This window comes from Myxocyprinus asiaticus, chromosome 20 (assembly GCF_019703515.2).
Source record: "Myxocyprinus asiaticus isolate MX2 ecotype Aquarium Trade chromosome 20, UBuf_Myxa_2, whole genome shotgun sequence".
Classification (NCBI taxonomy): Eukaryota; Metazoa; Chordata; class Actinopteri; order Cypriniformes; family Catostomidae; genus Myxocyprinus; species Myxocyprinus asiaticus.
This window is the reverse complement of record NC_059363.1, coordinates 17,035,313-17,055,618: the sequence shown is the minus strand read 5'-3', so window position 1 is coordinate 17,055,618 and position 20,306 is coordinate 17,035,313. Positions and strand designations below refer to the sequence as shown.

General features: G+C 41.0%; 1 protein-coding gene across 5 annotated transcripts in view; it reads right to left on the bottom strand.

Moving 5' to 3' along the window:
• ehbp1 (EH domain binding protein 1) overlaps positions 1 to 20,306 on the bottom strand; it is a 192,629-nt gene that overhangs the window by 119,311 nt on the left and 53,012 nt on the right. For 3 of the 5 annotated variants that reach the window (XM_051645796.1, XM_051645797.1, XM_051645799.1), the window contains exons 6-10: positions 17,061 to 17,242; positions 5,926 to 6,065; positions 4,715 to 4,807; positions 3,724 to 3,849; positions 2,916 to 3,186 (exon numbers count right to left, since the gene is read on the bottom strand). In XM_051645796.1, the coding sequence (XP_051501756.1) occupies positions 2,916 to 3,186; positions 3,724 to 3,849; positions 4,715 to 4,807; positions 5,926 to 6,065; positions 17,061 to 17,242 (812 nt within the window). The remainder of the gene's footprint in view (positions 1 to 2,915; positions 3,187 to 3,723; positions 3,850 to 4,714; positions 4,808 to 5,925; positions 6,066 to 17,060; positions 17,243 to 20,306) is intronic. The other 2 variants (XM_051645798.1, XM_051645800.1) reach the window with 1 other exon arrangement.

The following is a 20,306-nucleotide window of genomic DNA, read 5'->3' as shown; positions in this document are numbered from 1 at the left end:
TGTGGATTTTGCATAAATATTGATACAATATAGTGAGGGAAAATACTGCAATATTTCAACATATCGATTTTTTCCCCCACCTGTACTCAATAGCGGTTCACTTCAACAAATTAGGCTGCATAGGTCAAGTCCACAAAAACCGTATTCCAGGTGATCGTTTTTAAGCAGATTTAACCACTGGAGTCTTATAAATTACTTTTATTCTGATTTATGTGATTTTTGGAGTATCAGAATTTTGGCACCCATTCACTTGCATTGTATGGACCAAAACAGCTGAGAAACTCTTCAAAAAATCTTAATTTGAGTTCAGCAGATTAAAGAAAGTCATACACATCTGGGATGGCATAAGGATGAGTACATGATGACAGAGTTTTCATTTTTGGTTGATCTATTCCTTTAACTCAAAAGTAAAAAGATAAATAAAAAAAAAGACTCTAGTGTGAAAATGGTCTGAGATGGACATTTTTGAGCAGTGATGCTCACTTTGAATGCAATACTGTCAATTTAGGAAGATTTAGATACAATAAGATGACTGTAAAACTTTCAAATGTTCTACCTGATAAACTGCTGAATGTGTGTGCATGTGTAGCTAAAGTTTGGGGGAAAAATTGTCCCTAGAAGTTGGTTAAATCTTATAAAACATTATCCACCACAAGACATTTTCTTCTGGTGTAGGATTAGGGTTAGTCTACAGTAAATTTAATTATCTAGGTATAAAAACAATACAAGTCCATGGTATGTGCCCATGTAGATAGCGTGCGTGTGTGTGGTGTTTTTCAGGTAAAGAGGCATCAACGAACATTATTAGCCAATAAAACGCTCTGCTGACTTTGAGAACAGCCAGGTGCTCCAAAGGTCACACCTCATGAACTTTGACCTGTGGCCTCATCGGAGAGCTCACTGACAGGCGGACGCAGACGTCCACTGGCATCAATACACACTGCTGTGTAAAGGCCCATCACTCATCACACACACACACTCACATACATGAACACACAATGAGGAGACAGAGTGAGCAGGTATTCAGCTGAAAGACAAGGTTAAAGACACAAAGCATTCTAAGCTCCCAAGCTTAAGGACAAAGACAGTGTGAGAGTAAGAGAGGAAGAGTGAGAGTGAGTGAAAAAGGAGGTATGAAAAGAACTGACAGGAGTACTACAGAGATCTGGCAAGTCTTCTGTAAATGCAAACATGTTAAGAAAAGAGAGACGTGAAAAGCACAGTCAAAACATTAGAGACGAGAGAGGGAAAGAGTGTGTGTGTAAGGGAAAGAGAGATAGATTGACAGGTACACAGAAAGCCAGGAGGAATCAAAGATTTGCAGCTTAGTTTCAATAAATGGTCTTTTTGGAATGGGGAGGAAGTTTCGAGTTCTGAAAGTTACAGTATGTTTTCATAGTACACCAATCTCTCAAAAGGTCAAGGGCATTTCTGCACTTTGATTCCTCCTTATACGACCCTTTTAAGTAGTCAGATTCTTTTTTGTTTAACATTCTTAAAAAATGTCAATCTGTTCTCTAATTTCATTTTTCCGACATAACATTACGTTTGGAAATGTGTGTCTCTGCAAGAGCATTTTGAGTGAGTGAGGGACAAGAGAAATGCAGAGATGGACAGACAATGCCAAAGAATGTGGGAACAACAGAAGCCTTGTTCCTGCTGAAAGAACTTGTTCACCACTTTCTTCTCCTCCGACAAGTGCTTTTCTCCTTCGCTCAGTCACACACACACTCACAGCACTGCTAATGAACAGTATAAAAGCAAATGCAGGCCAGATTTACCATGTGTTCCCAAACTGTGATGTTTTGACAATTCAAAACTAAAATTTTAATCTCTTCACATGTTAAGCTAAAAACAACCCACAATTGACTACCCTCAACATCAAATAATGGAACTCCCCTAAAGAGCTGTTCAATCTATAGTCTTAAAATCCATAAAATTAGCATTTCCAAGCCACAGGTTTCCACAAGAATTTTCAATAGTCTTTAATTATTAAGGATAAAATTCAGTCTATGGTTAAAGGAATATTTCACCCAAAAATGAAAATTCTCCCATCATTCACTCACCCTCATACCTTTCTCTCACACACTTATGACTTTCTTTCTTCTGCCGAACACAAACGAAGATTTTTAAGAATATCTCAGCTCTGTTGGTCCTCACAATGCAAGCGAATTGTGACCTAAATTTTGAAGCTCCAAAAAGCACCCATAATCCATACAACTCCAGTTGTTAAATCCATGTCTTTAGAAGCAATAAGATCGGTATGTAAATTTGCATTCTTCGTGGATATCACCACCTACTGGGCTGTTGTGCTGTCCCTGCCCAGTAGGTGGCAATATGCACAAAGAATGTGAATTGCCAAAAAACAAAAGAAGACCTCTATCCTCAAGTGAACACGCATAGGAAGTCAGAATTTATTAGTCATCTAGTAAAGGACTAGTCAAAAGTGGAGATTTATAGTAAAAAAGGACTTAAATATTTATCTGTTTCATTTTTGGGTGAACTATTCCTTTATTATTACTTGAAGTGGCTTTCATATTTTGTTGGAAAGTCCTCTGTACCTCAAATGTGAATTTTGAAACATTAAAAAAGGAAAGATTTCTAACAAGTAACAAATGCAATGGTTGTGCGATGAACTACACGTAATTCATCAAAAATGTATCAACTTTATGCGTTTGATGAATAAAGTGTAATTCATCGAACAGCTTTTGGAGTGTTATTAATTAGTCAACTAATATTTACCACAGTCCTTATTTTACAACTAAACTGAAAGCCGCAATAAAACCCATTCGAAATTCTAGAGGGAACCCATGGCAATTTCAAGGCTAACCTACATCATAACTGACTTCATGAATTATAAGCTCTATTATACCACAGCCCCTCGCCACAGCGCATCCCAAAATTCCCTGACTCACTCCTCTAGCTCGTCCTCTTCAGCCTTGGCGGTGTCGGCATACAGGTATTTGCTCATGTCCACCGGCCGAACATTCTTCTTCTTGCTGCTTCTCGGTGGTGATGTTTTGGGATGGGGCTCAGGTTCGGGGTCGTCAAATGGGTTCCCGTATTGCGGAGGATCCGGGTCTGGGTCGGGCTCATCAAAAGGGTTCGAGGGATGGGAGGTGTCCAGATCATATATAGGGTCCTGATCTTTGACAGTGGACCACACATGAGGCTCAGGGGATGGTTCTACAAACAAAGACAATGAATGACATCACCACCAAAGTTCTCTGAATTTAAGTTGAAGTGTGTAACATTTCCAGTGATAAAATACTTCCTCCTATCCCAACTTAATATGCAGAGACAACTATAAATAAGACATTCATAGGTTAAATTACCTTGAAAACTACTTATTAAGAAAGCTGTTTTAAAAACAATGTTTATTTTTGCAATTCAGTTTGATGGCACACTAGCTTTAAATTGAAAACATTTGCTTTGACTAAATGTCAAGAACTAAATACTGTCTTTCTGTTCAAACCCTCCCCTTTAAATGTTAATATTTCTTCATTTTAAATTAATTTCTTTCTTCTTTTTTTTCTTTTCAAAATCCCCCCCAAAAAATAATTTCAAGGTTTAAATTAGATTTTGATTCCAAGGTTTTAACGTGGATTTTTGAATGGCACTGAAATACATCAACACACTTTATTAGATTGTTAATTAGTACAACCTGCCCTGTTGATAAAGACGGAAAAGGGGTCACACAAAAGGCCAATGGTCAATCTTTACCATCCTCATCCGGGTAACCGAAAGGGTTAAGGTCAACCAGGTCATTAGGTTCATCGAAGGGGTTAGAGCTCATGTTGCCCTGGTCTTGGTCCTCCTGATCCAGGAAGTTTAACTTACTGATCAGCTCTGAGCAGATGACATCCACATCATGGCAACAGAAAAAAAAAAAGAGATGAAGAGGAAGGATAAAGAAGAGACATCATCATTAATCAGTCCAAAACAAACAGTGAGAAAGCCAATGGATCCATTATTATCGGGTGAAACTTAAAATAAACAATGTGGCAAACCAGTCAATAAACCAATAAATAATCACTACACTTTGCAGTGAACCGCACCAAGATCTTTTGGCTCCAAAGATGCATATGTTCCAGTAGAGCTGATGCAGTGTTTCATTCTAAGCAATTAAATCACAGATTAATAAATAATACTGTTCTAAATGGCCGCAAAAAAAATAAATAAATAAAAAATAGTTCCCAGGATATGATATAGGAACCAGCAGGTTGTGAGACTGTGAAAGTCTGACACTCGGCCCCTCACGCCAGAATGTTCTGAATGTGTGTGTACAGGGTGACAAAGTGAAGTGGCTCTCTGAGTTGATAAGGTAAGGTCCACCACCATGCCACCATGACCCATATTAGGCCATCAGAGTGTTCAATCACATGACCAGTGGTGTGACATCATCTTTACGGAAGAACGTCTCAAGATGTCCCGTAATGCACAGCCTGTGGTCAGCTTTTCAGTTCATGCAGTTGGGTTCACAACAAACTGTAGAAGGTTGAATGAGGACAGAAGATCATAAATGATCAACAAAAGGAATGCTAAATAAACAAAGTGGAGTAAACATAACCGCATGTAGGAAAGTATTAATAAACTTAATGGATGCTCTCAGTGCACAGCACAACCACAACACAACCACAGGGATGGAAAAAAAGAAGAAAGAAGAAAAGATAGAATGAATGAAAGTATGAAAGAAGGTGAAAGCTAAAAAAACCTTCAGAAGAAGAGGCAGGTTTATTTGCTTGCTTTAGGCGGTCATCTGGATCTCCATCTATTGAGCTGAGAGCATTCAGCTGTCTCACAATCTCTGCAAACAGCACAACATACAATCAATACACACTCAAACACACGCACACATTCTCAGACATACTCTAACCTGTAGAAACACACAGCAATGCAATATATATAAAGCAATCAGACGTATACAATGTGTGTATGTGTCAAGGTGTGTCTCTCTGAACAGGGACTGAACGGAGATGTGTCTTTGCTCTAACAAACTGTGAAAAACAGATTGGACGGCATCACTATGGCAACAAAGAGATTCCTAAACCCGTACGATGAATAAACAACTCAAGAATTTCCATAGGAGGCCCATACATATACTTAAACAGGGATGAAAGCACATGGGCTTAATGTCAAGATCTCTACGATATGGGGGGTGGGGGTGGGTCCATTATGCTACAGTGTCCCAATCACAGTCATGAACAAAAACACACACACACGAAAGCATGCAAACTCAAACATACAACCAACAAGACAAGTGTTGGATGCACCTTATCATACACAGAGAAACAAGTACATTGTGTATAAATCAACATTAAAGCCCACAGATAAGGTGCTTATAAATAACCATAGTAGAAAAAATGTATACAAGCACAATCATATACCTTCAGTATGCATACAAGATGCACAGAACCTAATACTCAGGGGAAAAAAAGGGAAGTGGCTCAAATGAAAAGGTCTAACAAGAACCACATTGAGATTCCAACAATCCAAAAAAATCATATTTAATCTAGTTCTACTACAGTCTAGATGACACAATTTTAATGTTTCAATGTAAACCCCAAAAATCTTATTTATTCACCACATACAATTCACCATTCTGCCCTTACTGATCACAAAGAGGTTCTCAAAAAAAAAAAAAAAAAAAAAAGAGAAAGAATAGAACAGAATAAGAATTCTGAAAAATGCATTTTTCAACATTTTCCAATACATTAACCACAGAGAGGATGATTTTTTTAAAAAGTAGATAGATTTAAATAAATAGATTTGAACATAACAGAATAGAATAGAATCAAAAACAAATAGAACAGCACTGTGGTGATCTTGTGTGTATATAGAAACTATTAGATTAATCTGGAAATGATCTTCAGATGATCTGATCCCGAACATCTATAATTGCTGATTGAAGCAAGCGAGTCTCACCTGTGATCTTGGCGGCCTTCTCCTCTTGATTCACTCTGTTCTCCTCATCTTCTTCATTCTCCTCTTCAAAATCATCCAGATTGCCGATATCAGCCTGCTTCATACTCATCAGACTGGCCAGACTCTGCATGTCTTCATCACTACACACAGAAAGGGAGAAAAAAAAAAAAATGTAAATCTGATGAATTAAGCTTGGGCCATAAATGATCATATATGATACGCTTAACTTATAAGATGGTACTCATTGGCACTATTCATATGAAGGTCCAGACAGAATCCACTTTTTTGCATTTTCTGCACTGATTTTCGGGGGAAAATCTGCAGAATTCTGCTGAATGTATTTAAACATTTTAAAATGGGTTAAAGCTGACAGTACAAAAGTACAGCTTTACTGATAGCTGAAAGCATACTGAATTTAGAAAAAATAATTACATTAAACACCAGTGCTGGGTGTAATCTAATTACAAAGTAATTAATTACTGCAATCTAATTGCTTTTTAGTACAAAATGCAGTGTAGTGCATTACATTTAAAATTCTTGCATCAGATTACAGGTACTGACTTTTAATTAGGTTAATTATTTTTAATTACTTTACAAATTTCTAAAGTAATATTACATATGTAGAATAAATTTAAAACATGAATAACATCTGTTTGTGTTTCTGTGACAGCTATAAGGCATGTGCCCCCTAACAAGTCAATAGACATTATTTTGAATTTGTTAAGTGGAAAAACATAAGCTTTTCTGTGAAAAGTATTTAAAAAAAAATAGAAGTTGTAATTACTGACTGAAGTAATTAGTCAGTAACTTAATTATGATTATGAAGTAGCAATTATTAATTTGTGTTGAATTACTCTTTTTGAGTAACTTACCCAACACTGTTAAACACACATTTACCCTCATGTTGTTCCAAAACAGTATGACTTTCTTTTTTCCGTGAAACATGATGTTAGGGGGCATGCTATTCTCAGTCACCATTCATTAATTTTTTTATATATTTTTTTTTTTCATACTATGGGCCTCATTCATGAAACTTCGTAAATTCTGAGTAATTTGCGAGTAAAATGGACCTAAAATGGACCTATCACTCAAATTAATTACTTTATAATGATATGACAACATGTACTGTAGTGTACTGTATACATACCTTTTCGTTGTTGATGTTTTAAATCTTCATCTAAAGTGTTCCGCTCCATGCAGAGTGTAGTCTCACGTGTCAAAATAAACACCACAAGGCATCAGTGAAGTGATAGCTTTTATTTCAACTCTCATATTGTATAATGACAAAGGACCATTCCCAGCCGCTCCAGCACTGGACAAAATGGGGCAAAACTATCGGTGTGGATTTTTGCCGATATCCAATAGTTCCAGAAATCTGTTATCGTGCCGATTAATCTACAAACCCGATTGTGGCAGTGGGGGCGTGGTCAAGCATCCGTCCGGAGAGAAAGTGGTAAGGGCGCTTACACCTGAGCTAGATTATGTTTAACACCTGTCTCTAATTCCAGTGAGCATGGGGAGAGTGGCATATAAGTAAGCAGCAAGGTGGCGTGAAAGGCCATGGTGTACCCGAAGCTGAAGTGGTTTAATCTGTTATGTGTGTGAAGCTGATGTGTTGAGGTTATTACATTCCTGTGAAGCTGATGTGTTTGTTTGAATACCTGTTGTGAATCTGACGAGTTTGTGAACTTGAAAAACCTTGAAGTGACCGATTAAAAATCTTACCTGTGCCAGAAGAAACCCCGCTTCCCTGTGTCTACTTCCTTCCTGCTATTGAGTTGTCTCACGCTGGTGCCAAAACCCAGGACCCTGAAGTACGCTCCATGGAGTCCTCGAAGTTGGCCGAGATCCTCAAATCCCTCGCTGGCCTACACCAGTCACGCCAACAGTCTCTGCTTGAGCAACGTCATGACCAGAATCATCGGTTCTTTGAGATCCTCAGAGCTCAGGCAGAGGACCGGCATCCGATTCAGAGCCTCCTCAGCCAGGAGAGAACCCCGGCTGCATCCTCGGACAGCCACAGCCACCTGCCCCCATCCACGCTCTTGAAGATGGGGGCGGATGATAACCCAGAAGCCTTCCTCGATTTATTAGAGCATACCGCTGAGATCTGGAGCTGGCCGCATGATCAGTGGGCGGCCAGGCTCCTCCCATTGCTGTCCGGGGTAGCCCAGCTTGCTGCCCAACAACTGCCGGCGGCTAACCTCCTGGCCTATGAAGACCTCAAAAAGTCCATCTTGCAGTGGGTTGGTTGCAGTCCAGAGCAGTACCGCCAGCTCTTCCGAACCATGAAGCTGGAGAAGAGCGGCCACCCGTTTGCCTTCACCCAGCGGCTCCGAGACGCCTGCCAGAAATGGGTGCTGGCGGGGGACCGCGACATCGTGGGAGTTGTCGACCAGGTGGTGCTGGAGCAGCTAATCCATTGACTGCCAAGAGGAACGGCAGAGTGGGTCCAGTGCCACCACCCAGTGTCACTGGAGGAAGCTGTCCGACTGGCAGAGGAACATATGGCGGCGTACCCGAGGGCAGAAGAGCTCTCCCACTCACTCTCCCCTCCCCCTGTGTTTTCCCCACTCTCTTCCCCCTCCCCTCTTCGGTCCCATCACCAAAGCCCGTTCCCCACACGTGGGGTTTTGCATCACCCTCAGCCTCGACAGTGCCCCACTGCTCTCCCCCTCAGATGGAAGTGTCCACCGACGCGGGTGCTGGCATGGCGCCTGGGCCGGTCTGCTGGAGTTGCGGGGATCCAGGACACTTCCGGGATCAGTGCCCTGTGATGGTCCAGATCCCCGACATTCCGCAGGCTGCCCCCGATCTGGCCGGAGCATGCCGGATACAGGTAAGTGTCAAGGGGGGTACTCACCAAGCATTGGTGGACACGGGTTGTAATCAAACCACTTCAACACGAGGCTTTGGACACAGCTAAAACGATAAGGGTGAAGTGTGTACATGGGGATATTCACAACTACCCTGTGGTGACCCTTATTATTAAATTCTGGGGAACAAAACAGAGTGGAGGCCGCGGTTAGTTCCCACCTCACCCATCCGCTGATTCTGGGGACTAATTGGCCTGAATTTAGAAATCTATTAAAGGGAATGTGCAGATGGATCCTGCACAAAAGCGGTGAGATGTGAAATGTGTGAAGCGCTGGCAGGGGAGGCAGAGCCAGGGCCTTCTTCGTCTGCTCCATGTCAGAATGACGTGAGGGGGAGAGGCTACAGCCCCTCCCATCATCAGGGGATTTCCCGAAGGGGATTTCCCTTTGGAGCAGTCACGAGACGAAACCCTCAAGCATGCCTTTGACCAAGTGAAAGTGAGCCCTTTCATATCCGTATTTCACAATTATAAATGAGCGGTTGTATAGAGTGATGCAGGACGCTCAAACAAAGGAAGATACAACCCAGCTCTTAATACCGCGGATCCATCGGGAAATAGTGTTCCAGGCGGCTCATTATAATCCTATGGTGGGTCATTTAGGGGAAAGAAAAACACTGAACCGCCTAATAGCCCGTTTCTATTGGCCGGCAATGTCCGCAGGTGGTGTGCGGCATGTGAGGTCCCTTTCGAGAGAATTGGAATGGACCTCGTCGGGCCATTAGAGCGGTCAGCACGTGGACACCGCTTTGTCCTGGTCCTAGTGGACTATGCAATGTGATATCCGGAAGTGGTACCTCTACGCAACATCTCAGCACACAGTGTTGCAGAGGCACTATTCAAAATAATCTCCCGGGTGGGGATTCCAAAAGAAATCCTCACCGATCAGGGCACAACATTTATGTCACGGACACTACGCGAGCTTTACTAATTATTGGGCATTAAATCAATCCGCACCAGCGTTTACCATCCACAAACAGATGACCTGGTGGAACGATTTAATAAAACCCTTAAAAATATGATTCGTAAGTTCGTGCACGAGGGACAAAAATTGGGACAAATGGTTCGATCCCCTGTTATTTGCAGTACGAGAGGTCCTGCAAGCCTCCACTGGGTTTTCACCATTTGAGCTGCTGTATGTGCGGCACCCGCACGGCATGCTTGATGTCAGAAGCTTGGGAGGAGGGACCTTCAACAAGTAAAAACGAAATTCAATACGTTCTTGATCTTAGAGCAAATCTCCATACTTTGGGGCAACTAACACAGGAGAATTTGCTCCAAGCTCAAGAATGACAGAGCCGACTGTACGACAGGGGAACCCGGCTGTGGGAATTTGCACCGGGAGATAAGGTATTCGTATTTCTCCCCACATTGAGCTCTAAATTACTCGCCAAGTGGCAAGGACCCTTTGAGGTCACACGACGAGTGAGGGATCTCGATTATGAGATAAAGCGAACCGATAGAGGGGGCACACGTCAAATATATCACCTCAACCTTCTGAAATTGTGGAGGGAGGTGAATACAAAACAAAATCATTTTACCCCGGTCATTTGCGGAGACCACCTCTCACCGTGTCAGCAAGTTGCAACAGGAGTTTGCAGATGTGTTTTCCCCTCTGCCGGGTCGTACAAACCTCATCCAGCACCACATCGAGACCGAGCCGGAGTTGGTGGTACGGAGCCGTCCCTACCGTTTGCCTGAGCACAAAAATAAAATTGTCCGGGAAGAATTGGATGCAATGCTCGATATGGGGGTAATACAGGAATCCCACAGCGACTGGTCCAGCCCGGTTGTTCTAGTTCCTAAGAACAACGGGTCTGTACAGTTCTGTGTGGATTACAGAAAAGTCAACACAGTGTCTAAATTTGACGCATACCCAATGCCTCGAGTTGATGAGTTGCTTGATCGGTTGGGCACTGCTCGATTTTATTCGACACTGGATTTGACAAAGGGTTATTGGCAGATCCCCTTGACACCAATTTCCCATGAAAAAACAGCCTTCTCCACGCCGTTTGGATTACAACAATTTGTGACGCTTCCGTTCGGTTTGTTTGGAGCCCCGGCCACGTTTCAGCGTCTCATGGACCGAATCCTCAGACCGCATTCGGCTTACGCTGCTGCCTATTTAGATGACATCATTTACAGCAATGATTGGCAGCGGCACATGCAGCATCTGAGGGCGGTTCTGAGATCGCTGCGACGAGCGGGACTCACAGCAAACCCGAAGAAGTGCGTGATTGGGTGGGTGGAGGTACGGTATCTGGGGTTCCACTTGGGCCAAGGGCAGGTGCGTCCCCAAATTGACAAGACTGCGGCGACTGCGACCTGCCCGAGGCCCAAGACCAAAAAGGGGGTGAGACAGTTCCTGGGGCTGGCTGGCTATTATAGGAGGTTTGTGCCTAATTATTCGGATGTCACCAGCCCGCTGACTGATCTCACTAAAAAGGGAGCTCCACACCTGGTCCAGTGGACGGAGCAGTGTCAACAGGCGTTCATGCAGGTTAAAGCTGCAATTTGTGGGGGCCGTTTTTACATTCACCCGATTTCTCTCTCCCTTTTGTGTTACAGATGGACGTTTCAGACAGAGGGCTGGGGGCCGTACTCTCGCAGGTGATGGAGGGGGAGGAGCACCCGGTGCTGTACATTAGCCGCAAGCTCTCGCTGAGGGAGACTAAGTACAGCACCGTGGAAAAGGAGTGTCTCACCATCAAGTGGGCGGTCCTCACTCTCCGGTACTACCTGTTGGGGCGGGCCTTCACCCTCTGCTCAGATCACGCCCCACTCCAATGGCTCCACTGCATGAAAGATACCAACGCGCGGATCACCCGTTGGTATCTGGGTCTTCAGCCATTTAAGTTCAAGGTGTTCCACAGACCGGGAGTACAGATGGCTGTCGCCGACTTCCTCTCCAGAAATGGGGGGGAGTGATAAGCAGGCCGGATGCCTCACCGGCATGAGTCGGGCGGTGGGGATATGTGGCAGTGGGGGCATGGTCAAGCGTCCGTCCGGAGAGAGAGAAAGCGATAAGGGGCGCTTGCACCTGAGCTAGATTATGTTTAACACCTGTCTATAATTCCAGTGAGCATGGGGAGAGCGGCATATAACCAGCCACACCACTAGCAGCAAGGTGGCTTGAAAGGCCATGGTGTACCCGAAGCTGAAGTGGCTTAATCTGTTATGTGTGTTAAGCTGATGTGTTGAGGTTATTACATTCCTGTGAAGCTGTGAAGTTTGAAGTGGCCGATTAAAAATCTTACCTGTGCCAGAAGAAACCCTGCTTCCCTGTGTCTACTTCCTTCCTGCTATTGAGTTGTCTCACACCGATATATTGGTCGACCTCTAGCAGCAACATCTCAAGATAACAGCCAGAATGTTAAAGCTCAGTCGCAAATGGGTCTTCCAAATGGACAATGACCCCAAGCATACCTCCAAATTTGTGGCAAAATGGCTTAAGGACAACAAAGTCAAGGTATTGGAGTGGGCATCACAAAGCCCTGATAGAAAATCCGATAGAAAATTTGTGGGCAGAACTGAAAAAGCGTGTAAGATGTAAACTTCTGACTTCAATTGTATGCATAAAATCATAACCAATCACATGAGATGAGGACTCTAGTCATATCAGTAACCTTGATAAGGTAAGAATCACATGACCAGCTGAACACCACTTGCTTAGTAACTGTCTTTTTATTGGACACCTTTCACTCTTGGATTAAATTAATCATGGCTGATTGTGAATAGTGAATTGAATTTCTACAATGGTATCTGTAACTGAAAACTAATGATTTTGAATGATGCTTCATCCACACCACTAGGTGTCACTGTAAGTCCAAGATGACATGAACAAAAAGTTACTGAGTGCACCTTTAATTTTACTCATTTAATATTTTGTTAATTTTTTATTTACTTATTTAGTTTCACTTCTATCAAAATTTAGTAATAGGATTTATTCTGAAAGAACACAAAACCTTTGGATGTATTATGCATGATTTACACGTGGTCAGGAGCAGGTGTAAATTTGGTTCGTAACTAGGGCTGCACGATAATGGTAAAAATTATAATCACGATTATTTTGATACATTTTAATCATGATTATTCTGTCATTTGGAGAGAAAAAAATATTACAGGGCTGCACAATTAAACAAAAAAAATTAGATATCGATTCTAAAAGAATAAAAAACATAAAATTACATTATGAACAAGTTGTTAGAACTAAAAAATAGTACATCATTCCTTTTGACCAAAATTAAGTAATGTTTTGCCTATTCTTTACTGCTAATAGAAACTCTGTCGGGTGTTTACACTTGCATCCTCTTTTAAGATCCATTCTTTAAATTATTATTATTAATTATTATGATTAACATTATTATATTCACATGCCCTACAGGAATAGTTAAATATTTATGTGATAATTGAGCACACATAATGGCTATACAATCTCAAGCCTTTACTTTGAAGGAAGCCTACTTATTTTATCAAACCTTTTATTTTGAAGGAAGACAGTGTTGTTTCTGTGTGTTACCAGCAGAAGTGACAGTGACAACAGTTTTGTGCTCCTTCCATTCATGGTGAAATGCTCTTATCTCCTCCTCGCTCCACACAACCCTGGTGCCATGGGGTTACTTTAGATTTGTTTGCACATTTGTAATGGCCAAATATATTTGGAATTACGCAAATGTGCAACTGCAGTAAATCTGGAGCACTTTATATATAATGGAGTGGTGGTGGTGTAGTGGGCTAAAGCACATAACTGGTAATCAGAAGGTTGCCGGTTCAATCCCCACAGCTACCACCATTGTGTCCTTGAGCAAGGCTCCAGGTTGCTCTGGGGGATTGTCCCTGTAACAAGTGCACTGTAAGTCGCTTTGGATAAAAGTGTCTGCCAAATGCATAAATGTAAATATATAGTAAAACGCTGTTAGCGACGTGCACGAACCAAACTCAGAGCACAGCTGTTCTGTATATTACAAACATTATCAAAGCACGAGATCATGTGCATCGAGCACAGAACTGCTTTGAGATCGCTACAACACTGTATCATTATCCTTATGTGTGTACTAGTAAGTTTAAAACACTACAGATCAGAGTGACACACATATTATACTCGTAAACCTCAGCGGCTCTGTTTTTCAGTGCATGCTTGAAAGTGATTGGTCATTGCCGAACTTCTTAAGAGACTGTAATTGGTCAGGTAAGGTGAAAACGGACCACAAAAGAGCTTGCAATTTGTCCTATCATCCGAAGACACAGGCACAACCTATAATGAAAAATAACAACAATTTGCAACTTTACCTGGTTCGCAAGCTCACTTAAATCGCAGACGGTTATGTTTAATTAATCGTGAGAGGCGGAAATCGTGATCGCCACTTAAATACAATTAATTGTGCAGCCCTAGTACCAACACTTTGAAAATACGAAAACTTTCATGAATCTGACAATTTACGTCAGAACGGCTTTACGAATGATTTACACAAATTAGTTCTGCTCATGTTACATGAATGAGGCCCAATGAGAGTGAATGGTGACTGAGGCTGTCATTCTGCCTAACATCAGAAGAAAGTCATAAGGATTTCAGAACAACATGAGGGTGAATAAATGATGACAGAATTTAAAAATGGAGATTGTTCATTTACTTTTTCAATACCACCATTTCCAGACCTGGATAAATCACTGACAACCGTAAGTAAAGAGTGAATATGGCCGTCCACCTTCACAACAGAGTGCGCTTTTGTGTGAAAAAGCATTTTATTACACAGGAGATGGATGGAAGGAGAGAAAGAACAAAAGAAAGGCAGGCTGACGGAAAGAAGGAGAGAGATGAACGTGTAAACGGAATGCCCTTCATGGTCCTGCTCAAAAGAGGCAGCGCAATACGGACATGCATTCCAGCCAAGGCATTCACAAGCACCACAAGATAACGCTTCAGGATTAACTCTCTCTCCTTTGCAATGTCCCTGTCTTCTCTTTCTCTCTCGCTCTGTCTGTCTATCTCACACTTCTTTATGAATGCGCTCCAGTCTTTCTTTGGCAGGCATGGAGCTTATTTGAACTTATGTAATGGGGTTTATTTGTGTGCTGTTGGCATCATTCCCATGGGTTAAGAGCGGGTACACTTCTGCCCTGTAACCTCTGTCACACACACACACACACACATCAAAAAGCCACACAAATACACACATATCTCATATACTGTAGTACAAGTGTGAAATCACATACACTCTACATGCTTCTTGCTTCCTTTATTTACAAGCAGGTGCAGATCACAAAATAAAAAAAAGGAAAATGTTCAGATGGTAACACTATCAGACCCAGTAACTGGAAATTTTCTATCTTCTGTTTGTTGTTCTGTGAGTTGTGACGCATGTCAAAGAGCAACAGCTTATATCTTCTGCAAAGTTCTCCACTAGGAATGGATTTCTTTTTAGTCTTTGCCATTAGAAGTTGTGAAAAAGAGGGAACATTTTTAATGTGCTTTACTGCTCCCTGATATATTTTTTACAACACTGCCCCTTCAAAACATACATGAGATTTAAAGCTGAAGTGTGTAATTTCTGTGCCACTAGCGTCACTAAACAGAATTGCAAAAAATAAAAAAAAATTAATAAAAAAAATAATAAAATAAAATAAAATAAAAACAGATAGTCCCACCATAAACTCCTGCCATTGGTTGAGCCGAAGTTGCTGTGTAAAGCTGGATGGGTTGCTCAAACAGTGCAATTCTTTAAAGTGCTATACAGCTACAGTGTTTACACTTTCTGGGAAATCAACAAACTTATGGCTTACTTACAGTTATCTCTACGTCGAACCATCTTTTTACTTTGAAAAAATTAAACACACCAGCTTCAAAAAGATAAAAGATCTGAATATATAGGTAATCCTACCATTTAGCCAAATATTAACTAATCATATCCATTCAGATTTGTTTTTTAGCCCTTTTAGTTCATCCAAAAATTACAATTCTGTCTTTATTTATTCACCTTCATGCTGTTATTTTTTTTTCTATTATACACACAAGTAGGAATTTTTAAAGAATTGTTACGCAGCTCTTGCTATTCAATGAGTTTATAATGACAAATCATCTGTCAAGCAAAAAAACACCATTAAAGTACTGTCAAACTATTTTAAAAGTAGTCATATGTCTTCTGAATCCATATGAAAAAAAAAAAAAGACCAAAATTGAAATCGTAATTCACTGATAATTAAAATAAATAAATAAATAAAGGTTCTCCAGTGTATCTGAGAAGAATACAGCATTTTTAAATTCTAAACATGGACACAAACACGGGTAGGGGAGGGCAAGATTTCTGGTGAATAACAACTACATTTTGGTCTGTTCCTCACACAAAACTAGCATATGACTTTTTGGAGCTGTACAAATGTGGTTTGCATGCCAAGAGCAGCAATTAACCATGTTTTTCAACAGAAAAAAAAATATTGGTTTGTATATTCAGGACTAGAACGACATGAGAGTAAGTGAACTATGACAGACTGTTAATTTTTGGGTTAAATATTCCTTTAATCAAGGTCAATTCGGTGTGTGTGCGTGCGTGCGTGTGTGTGGGCAGGTTTGGGTGGTTTACAAGGATATATTTTTAGGTTACAAAATGGTAAATACAAGGGTATTATGCTATAAATGTGGTTTATGAGGACATTTCTAGTGTCCCCATAATTCAAATCACTTAAAAAAACATACTAAACTATGTTTTTTTGAAAATTTAAAAATGCAGAACTTTTTTGTGAGGGGTAGGTTTAGGGGATAGAATCTATCTTTCATACAGTATAAAAATCATTATGTCTATGGAGAGTCCTCATAAGGACAGCCACACCAATGTGTGTGTGTGTGTGTGTGTGAGGGCTCTAAGTACAACAAAGTTCAGAACATTCCGGGGAGAAAGAAAGAGAGAGAACCTCACAGAATGCATCTGAAGACAGGATGAAATCATAGCGAGAGAGAGAGAAAGTGAGGGATGGCTGGAGAGAAGGATGAGAGGAGGAGAAATTCAGAGAAGGAATGTTGGGAATGTGAGGTATTGTCACTACACTTGTCACTAAGGCAAGTGAGAATAGAAAAAGTCAGGAACAGATGGAAAGAAAGAGAATGAAACAGAATGAAACAGGAGAGAGATGATCTTAGACATCTGGGCACTACCGCAAGAGAGACAGGAATTAAAAAATGCCAGAGGTGATTTGTAGTGGCAGCATTCCTTTAGTGGGCTGGTTTTGGAGTGGTTAGTGTAGTTACAGGTTGAGGGGCTGCACTTACGTGGCTTTGCCCTCTCGCAGGAAGATGCAGGACAGGGAGAACTGCAGCGTTGCAGAAACCACTTTCTTGGACAGTGGCTTGAACTTGAGCTTGACGTCTGTCTGTGTTGGCATGGCACTGGCATACTGCTTCATATTAATGCAGCTGGTGGCCAGCGCTTTCCTACGGCCCGAAGGAGATTCCTAAAAAAAAACAGAGTAAAATTCATTTAATTCCATTGCAACCGTTACCACATGTGGAAAAAGCGTAAACTCCGGTATATACAATCTTTTGAACCATTTTAAATGCTACATTTGCATCATACTATAGCAAATATGATACTTTTAAGACACTTAAGAAAATATTATATATATATATATATATATATATATATATATATATATATATATATATATATATATATATATATTTATTTTATTTTTTTTAATAAAAGCATGTAAATTTGCCCTATAGTGAAATAAAATTCTGAAGCACTCAATAGAACAAATAAAAAGTGCTAATCCTCACACTTGTTTTAACACGAACAGAGCCCACACATACACACAATGTACACGCACACATAGGGGAAACCAGCGCTTCTGGAGCATGTGCATACAAGTTTAGGTAGACAGTCTCAATTGATTTGGAACTGTCAGTAAGGTAGAATTTCATCCTTCCCAGAACACTAAAATTACTGGCAAATTGAATGACAATGAATTTATCTCTAACATATATTCTAGATAAAAAGGTTTATTTTGCAACCATTTCCAGGCATATAACAGCAAGTCAAACATACAACCAACAGTGTAACCCAGAAAAGCTTATATCTGAACCAGCAGGCCTTCATTATCTACAGATTTCAATAAACAAACACTGTATTAGTTAATCACCTCTGACAATGGCAGACTAGACAGGCCCTGTCAAATGGTCAGTGGCGCCTCCTGTAGGTCAAAGTGCAGGCATAGTCTTCATGATGTAGAAAGGAAACATTTCGATACATAGAAATTAGCTCAGATTCTGCTCTCCCATTTACATTCAATCCAAACATCATTCTTTCACCACTGTCTCTTACCTTCCTCTCTACTTGTACTTGTCTGAGCAATTTGAAACACTATTTATTGCAGCACTTCTCTTAAACAGTAATTGCATCTAAGCATCAGTAGAACAAAAAAAGTTGGAAACATCACAGAAACCAAATGTTTTAAGATAAAGGCATAAAAAAGGTTACATGGTCAACAAATGTAAAATTGTTAGAATGTAAGTTCAGCAAGCATCTTTTCTTTAGAGCTTTTGCTGAGGTGAGATCCAAGATTTAGGCCAATTTTCTGTCTTTTATGCCTTGTTTACTTTTATCTCATCAGGCATTTTGTGCACAGTAATACAAAACAAAATGAGCAAAGCAATGAGTAGTGAGAGAGAGAGAGAGAGAGAAATGAAGGCCATGTCGTATCCTCTCTACAGTTCTCTTTCAGAAATAAACACTCACGGCAGGCCTCTCAAATAGCCTGTATTCATACACCAGTCAGTATGTGTGGATGTGGAGAGACTAGTATGTACAGATGTCCAGATATAAATCTCGCTCACGGGCATGCGTGTGCGTGTTTGCATGTATCAGTGGTCCCATAGGTAAAGAGGAGCCCTTATCAGAGCAGTCTCAGGAAGATTGAGACGCAGAGAGCTGAAGAGTGACTCTATTTTCGTCTCAGATATGCCTCGATACAACTCTACACAGACACAAACACACATAAAAATCGACAACTCGAAAGGGCCGCACACACCAACCCCGCAGCCTTATTCCGGTTTGCTGAAGGTGATTGATCAACTGACCGCCTCCGAACGACGCCAACATGCCATGCGTCGACTCCTAAAACACAGAGGCGTAAAGCAACCAAGCCCTAATCAAAACAACAGCACTGCCTGCTCCCCATATCCAGCCAATCTCACACCCAGACAAATTACCCACAATCCCCCATTCCAGCTAGGACAGGAGACAGTCCTCCTCAAGTACTTCAGTAAATGAAAACGATAAAAGGAAAAAAGAATCTAAGATTCAAAACCGCTTGTCAACGAAGCCACTTGACATTTGTGTTGACATTTGAGCCGCTGTTGAATCAGTTGGAAATACAGCATGTCATCCCTGAAGAATCCAGCACTCAAAAGCGCGTCTTATCGGCGAGATTATGCACTGGTATTATACTGAGCTAATAGTGCATGTAGGTCCTTTATGAATGAATTTCAAAATGCATCAAACACTTAAGAAGGATTTAGTCCTTCTCCGAAAAAATACTTAAAAATATGCAAATACGCGGGGAAGAATTAGGTTTAACAGATTTGACGGGCACAAACAATGAGGGTGTTCTGGCTGCTGGTGTCAATCAGAAGCCCAGATTACCATCCAGGGTTATGACAATGTGTAAAATGAAAAGAGACAATAAGGCATTTTTAATTTATCACAGGGATATGACTATCAATACACAGCTATTGTACCCACAGAATAACTAAATACCTGGCTGCGAGGAGAGCTGAGGGGGCCAGGGTGGCTGAATGCTGCCCCCTGCTGGTTCTTTAAGGGCATATTCCCCTACACACACAAACAAGGGACCTCCGCAAAGACACATTATTTTACTGAGAAGTCATTGTGATTACACTATTACACATTAAAAAGTGTTTAAGAGCAAAGTACATAAACATTAGTAAGCAAATATTTTTGTCTAATAAAATCTTACTACCTTGTTTATTTTTATACTCACAGTTGAGATCATTTAAAATCCAGACAATTATTTTCATGACCGATATGTTATTACCAAAATGTCTGAAAGTTATTACCACTGATCAACGGTCAGTACATGGCATTTGTGCGGATTACATTAACACAAGATAAATGCAACATACAAACACACTATATACTATAGGCCTATTTGGAATTGGGCAGTTGACGCGACATTAAAGGGATAGTTCACTGTGATGAGGAAGAGGGCGGGGCAGGGCTGTGAGTGCGCACGGCCGGCCCCCAATCGGGCTAATCAGCCGAGGAGTGGAATAAGGCCGAGCCGGATACGGCAGTCCGGGAGAGAGAGAGAGCCACACCAGTTTATGTTTATGTCTATATAAGTTTTCATTAAACATTGAGTGTTCAGCCGGTTCCCCCCTCCTCCTTGCCCATTTTACCCATTACATTCACCCAAAAATAAAAATTCTCTCAGCATTTACACACCCTCATCTCATCCCAGATGTGTATGACTTTTTCTTCTACTAAAGTCCTCACAA